The sequence below is a fragment of the Orycteropus afer genome, unplaced genomic scaffold (assembly GCF_000298275.1).
Source record: "Orycteropus afer afer isolate SDZICR_OR568_19922 unplaced genomic scaffold, OryAfe1.0 scaffold00810, whole genome shotgun sequence".
NCBI classification, from domain to species: Eukaryota; Metazoa; Chordata; class Mammalia; order Tubulidentata; family Orycteropodidae; genus Orycteropus; species Orycteropus afer.
Window position 1 is genome coordinate 630,982 of NW_006922397.1, and position 6,731 is coordinate 637,712.

The 6,731-nt window shown below is 36.1% G+C and overlaps 1 protein-coding gene across 1 annotated transcript; it reads left to right on the forward strand.

The window, feature by feature from the left end:
* Positions 1 to 213: 213 nt before the first annotated feature.
* Positions 214 to 1,155, forward strand: LOC103211887 (olfactory receptor 2T33-like). Its single transcript, XM_007957862.2, has one exon. The coding sequence runs from the start codon at positions 217 to 219 to the stop codon at positions 1,153 to 1,155; it is 939 nt and encodes a 312-aa protein (XP_007956053.1). The 5' UTR covers positions 214 to 216.
* Positions 1,156 to 6,731: the final 5,576 nt, after the last annotated feature.

Below are 6,731 nucleotides of genomic sequence, written 5' to 3' on the forward strand. Positions count from 1 at the left end.
CTTAGTCCTTAAAAATTGAGAATAAATTTTTGTCTGTTATCTGACTTTATCTCTTTTCATCTACTATTTAATTTAGATCAATTTGATTTCACTTTAATTGATCATGTGAAGGGATATATTGACCTATTTGAAATATTAAAAATGTTATTATTAAAAGGGAGCTAGAAACCCTTTCTTTTTTAACTTTCCATATGCAGTGTCATTCCAGTAGAAACCATGGAGAAGAAAAATGCCACTTCAGATTTTATTCTCCTGGGACTCTTTAAGCACACAAGGTCCCATCTCTTTCTTTTCATTGTGGTACTGACCATAGCTATTGCTTCCCTGATGGGCAATATCCTCATGATTCTCCTGATTCATATGGATCACCGACTCCACATGCCAATGTACATTCTACTGAGCCAGCTCTCCCTCATGGACATGATGTTGGTTGTCACCATTGTGCCCAAAATGGCATCTGGCTTTCTGACAGGCAAGAAGTCCATCTCCCCTGCAGGCTGTGGCTTACAAATCTTTGTCTCACTCACCCTGGGTGGTGGAGAAAGTTTCCTCCTAGCAGCCATGTCCTATGACCGCTATGTGGCTGTGTGTCATCCACTACGGTATCCCATCCTTATGAACTGGCCACTTTGCTCAAAACTGACCATGGGGTCTTGGTTCATGGGTGCAGTTGATGGGCTTATGCAGGCAGCTGCTACCCTGAGTTTTCCTTTCTGCAGTACACATGAGATCAATCATTTCTTCTGTGAAGCCCCCATGCTGGTGCGGTTGGCTTGTGCTGACACTTCTGTCTTTGAAAATGCCATGTATATCTGCTGTGTGTTAATGCTCTTGGTGCCCTTCTCCCTTATCCTGACCTCCTACAGTCTCATCCTAGCTGCTGTAATCCACATGCATTCTACAGAAGCCCGCAAGAAGGCCTTTGCTACATGCTCGTCACACTTGGCTGTGGTGGGACTCTTTTATGGGGCTGCTATTTTTATCTACATGAGACCCAAATCGTACAGATCAGCTAACCATGATAAGGTTGTGTCAGCTTTCTACACTATCTTCACTCCTGTGCTGAACCCCCTCATCTATAGTCTGAGGAACAATGAAGTAAAGGGAGCCTTGAAAAGGTGGCTTGGGAAACGTGCTAACTTAAAGCCTCAGTAAACATAGCCTCACTTTTTAGAGTTAGCCAATGTCAAAATTTGTAAATTCCTGAAATCATTACCATTTTTCACAGTTTACAATAATTATATATTACTTTTGAAATTGATGCAGTCCATTTTTGAGCTCATCTACTTAGATGTCTTTACTAAACAGACTGTTGAATATATCTCAATAATCATTGCATCTCAAAATCATACTATAACATTACTCACAAAATAAAAAACATTCTTGGCTATGACACCAAATGCACCAAGCAGCAAAAACAAAACAAAACAAACCAATTGAAAATCATCAAAATTAAAAACTTTTGGCACCATAGTGCTTCATCAAAAGAAAGAAGAGACAATATACAGATTGGTAAATTTTGAGGAAAATATATTCTTGATATGGGTTCAAAGTCTAGGGTATATAAAGTACTTCTAAAAGTTAACAACTCAATGAAAAATGGGCAAAGAATTTGAATAGACATTTCAATAAAAAAAATGGAAATTGCCAGCCAGCACATAAAAATATATTCAGCATTATTAGTCCTCAGGTATATTTTTAAATCAAAACTGTAATGAGCTATCACTTCACCTCACACTAAGAAGCTGTGATTGTTAAGGTTTTGTGTCAATTTGCTTGGGCCATGACTTTGAGTGGTGTGACTTCTTGATGTAATTATTCCCCAAGATGAGATTTTAATCATGTCCATGGTGGAATATGCTGTAACTGGCTAAGAAGTTGAAAGGGAATTGCCTTCAGAATGTGGCCTCCTTCCAGTACATATGGAAAAGGTTTGGGAAACATCTTGAGCTTTTGGGCACATTTAGGATCCTACATTTGGTCAAATCTCCAGTTCCTGGACTTGAACTTGTGACCTGCAATGTTGCTGATGGATCTTGTGATTGTGCTATTTTTACCTGCCAAACTTGGGTTTACCACTCTAATCAACCAGTGGCTGCCTGATTTAGAAGAAGCCTCCAGCTCCAGAGGGCCAGGAACAAGAGGCAGAACCATAGGCCAAGGTCTAGGGGCCTTCACCTAGCCCTTAGAGCTGGGTCTCTGAATTAGGACTTCTAGCCTCCTAAACTGTACTATAATGCATTTCTGTTTGTTAAAGCCATTAATTTGCGGTATTTCTGTCATATAAGAAAGATATCTATGATCAAAACAAGCAAACAAAAACTCAGCAGATGTTAGCGAGTATGCAGAAGAACTGTAACCTCATTCTTTGCTAGTTGTTGTTATTGTTGTTATGTTGTCATTGTTATGTGTTAATAGGACAATAAAATTGTACAGGCATTGTGGAAAACATTTTGGACTTAATCTAAAAATGTAAATATACTATTACCTTATGATCCATCAATTCCATTTCTAGATATATATCTCAAGAAGCAGAAAGTAGAAACACAAAAAGATACGTGTACATCAACATTCATTGTAGCACTATTCCCAATAATCAAAATGAGCAAACAGATGCCCATCAAAATATAAATGGATAATTCAATTTGGAAATGGATAATTCAATTTGGAAATGGATAATTCAATTTGGAAATGGATAGTGGTGGTTCTACAACATTATAATTCAAGTATGTTATACACATGCTGTAGAATATTACTCCACTAAAATGAGAAGTGAGATTCAGATACATTTTACAACATGGATGAACATTTTAAACAATATGGAAAGTGAAATAAGTCAGTTACAAAAGTACAAATATTGTAGGATTCCATTTAAATGAAGTATCTGGATTAATAACAAAGCTTATTTGTGGTCACCAGGAGTAGGAGAAAGGTGGAAAGTGGTAGATATTGCTTAGATGGTATTGGGATTCAGTTAAGGATGAGGCAAAATTTGGAAATGGATAGTGGTGGTTCTACAACATTATAAACAAAATGTCACTGAATTATTCAAGTAAAAATACTGAAAAGGCAAATATTTCTTTACATATATAATTACCTCACACAGACATACACAGATAATAGAAAGAAAATCTTGATTAGTAAATGAATTAACTGATAAATCAAACTTGACATTTATTTATTAAAATTTAACTATTTCAATACATAAAATTTATTTAAGCTTAATAAATTATTGAAAGAAGCTTTACTTTTATAATTAATTATTTTTAATAATGTAGGGAGAGAACATTAGTTTTATGTATCAGTATAATAGGAATTGGTAAGGAACTAAGTCAATAGAACTGAGAGCTACCAAGTTTTGAGCAATTATAATACACTCTGCTCCATGGGAGTGATATAACTCCTGATGTCTATGGATCTTGGCTGAAAACAAAGAATGTGGCTATTATCCAATCTGTATGCTGAGCAAATAAGCTGAGAAGCTGGACTATACTAAGAATAAAGTGGCATCAGGATTGGAGGAACCCTCATTATCAACCTCTGGCAAACAGATGACATAACCTTGTTTAGTGAAAGTGAAGACTTACTGCATTTACTGATGAAGATGAGAGATTGCAGTCATCAGTATGATTTACTTCTAAACATTAAAAAAAGAAAAAAATTCCTCACAACTAGAACAATAAGTAACATCATGTTAAATGAGGAGTGGATTAAACTTGTCAAATATTTTATTTTAGTTGGGTTCACAGTCAACATCTATGGAAGCAGTAGTCAAGAACTGTTTAAACTGTTAAAGAGCAAAGATGTCACTTAGAAGACTAAGATGTGCCTGACCAACTGTGGTATTATCAATTGCCTCATATGCATGTCAAAGCTGGACAATGGATAAGGAAGACTGAAGAAGAATTGATGCATTTAATAATGATGTTGACAAAGAATATTGAAAATACTATGAACTGCCAGAAGAAGGAATGTATCTGTCTTGGACAAAGCACAGCCTAAAGGCACAGTTGAAGTGAGTGTTGGCAGGCTTCATCTCTCATACTTTGATCAGGTTTTCAGAAGAGACCAATCCCTATAGAAGAATATCATGTTTGGTAAAGTAAAGGTTTAGCAAAAATGAGAAAACACTCAATGAGATGGTTTGAGATACTGGCTACAACAATTGGCTCAAGTATAGCAAAGATTGTGAGGATGGTACAAGAATGGGCAGTGAGTGCTTCTTGCTGATGTGAATATGGTCACTATGAGTCAGAGCCAAATCTAACACACCTAACAACACTGCAACAATAATCTCCAGGCTAAAAAATATATCTAGCTTGTTCTGTGTCCTAAAAAAAATCCTATGCTGTAGTACTATTGATACCATTCCCTCATTTCTAGATGAAGAATCTGAAATGTGTACAATTAAATATAATTCCAATTACATTTACAGTAAGAAAATAAAAAAAAATAGGACTTCAGAAATTTTATACTAACTTGGTTTATTATACATATGTGTACTCTTTTATTTTGAATCTATATTTCCTATCAGTGACACATGCATTTCTGAGAAGTAAACAGAAAGGATCTGCCAAAGAGAAAAGAGAACACTACTTTTTAAGAATGATTTAAAATATTGGTCCATGATGAAGGGAAATGTAATAGAAATTATATATAATGCATATGTATAATAATACATATACAATGAAAATTTTATATTCATTTGACAATTTTTATACATTTCTTCCACTGTCTTTGTTTTGTGTTTGAAAGCAAATTTTTAAAAAAATATGTCTACTTCCATTTAAACAATATTCATCTTTATTCAATTTCTTTTCATAATTGAAAAATGTAGTCTTCTTAAAGCACATTACAGCTATATTCTTTCTTGGTATTGCATGTCCATGATGTTTAAAATGTAACTGGCTTATAGGTCTGTTGATATGAACTTTGAAATTCATATTTGTGCTGAGATTTAATAGAGCACTTGGCAATAGTGAACTATCAGTGCTGAATATGACTTAATCTTGCACTTATTATTTATATGTGTCTCTTTTGTCATGTAAATGTATAGATAACTAGAGATATTTGACATACATAATACAGAGCACTCTTGAAGGGCTAAGGCCTTTGAATAAAGAAGAAACAGGATTTTTTTTTTTTTTTTTTTTGGTTGTTAGATGAAGACATGGGCAGAAAGCCATGCTCATAAAGCCAAATACAAATACAGTGTGGATGGAAAACTGACTTAGAGAATTTTATGATAGAGCACAGTTGTACAGTATTGTATAAAAATTTTAGAAATAAACTCTTTTTTTTACCTTTTTTTATTGTGATTTGGGTGAAGGTTTATGGAGCAAATTCACTTTCCTTGCAGCGGTTCACATATACTTTATCTCATGACATTGACCACAGTTTACCACAATGCAACAGCTCCCCTCCCACTTCCTCCCCATAGTTACCTCTTCCCTGTGTCCATCCCTCCACACACTCCTGCCCCCTTAGTTGTCTCTGTGCATAAGCAGCCCTTCTTTCTCCCATGATTGTTCTCTCCAAGGAGTGTATCTACTTGAGGTAAATGGTTAACTCCTATGCCTATTTTTTGTTTGGCTGGAAATCACAGGTGTGGGTTTAATTCGACATCTGAAGGGTAGCTATGGGCCATAGTCTCAGTGGTTCCAACAGGCTCTATCGGACCAGCAAACCTGGTACCAACCCACTTTTTTTTTTTTTTTTCCTACAAATGATTTTGAGTTTTGTTCCACTTTGTTCTCCTTCTCTATCAAGGACCTCCTACATAGATCCCCTTCCAAGTGGTTGACAGGGTATCCAGGCAACATCTAGTTCTTCTGGTCTCGTACTCATATATGCTGCATATCAGATGGTATGCCAGCACTAGGACTAATTGTTTTCATGAATTTTAGTTTTCTTCATTCTTCCTTGCTCTGGATGAGGAGAGACCCATCGTTTCATCTAGATGGCAGCTTGCTTGCTTTTAAGATCCCAGTCGCTACACGACCAAGTAGGAGGGGGAACAGTGTTTTGTATAGTATGTTATGCCAATTGAGCTGCGTCCAAGTCCCCTGAGATTATGGTCCCAAGCCCTCAGGTTCAATTACTCTGTCCCTCTGGGTAGCTGGCTGTGACCAAGCCATGACCACAACCTTGCCCCTTGTCAACTCTACTAAATACCTGAGAATTCTGATCATTCACATAAACTTATAGGACCATTGTTTGCCAACCCTATTTATGTTCTTGGATACCCTCCCCATTTCATAGACATACCTAATCGTTCAGCCTGTCCACCCATCTCTCCACCAATATACCAATGTTAACTTTCACTGACAACACAGTACTGTATGTACAAAAGGATTCATATTTGTTGTCTGTACCTCCCATGTACCTCTCTATGTCTTTCTCATCTTCAGTGCTGCCATATTGGTCACACACATTTGGTACACTTCCCTTCTCTTCACCCAAATCAATACTTAACTCTATCTATCTAACAGATTCCCTTGCCCCTGGTAATCAACAAAGAAAATTTCCTTCTATACATAAACTTTTCCATAGCTTTTACAATAACAGACTAATATAATATTTGTCCTTTTGCGATCGACTTATTTCACTCAGCATAATGGCCTCCAAGTTCATCCACATTATGCAGTGTTTTGCAGATTCTACATTATTCTTTAGCATTGCATAGTATTCCATTGTGTGTATGTACCATAATTTGGTTATCCACTCCTCAG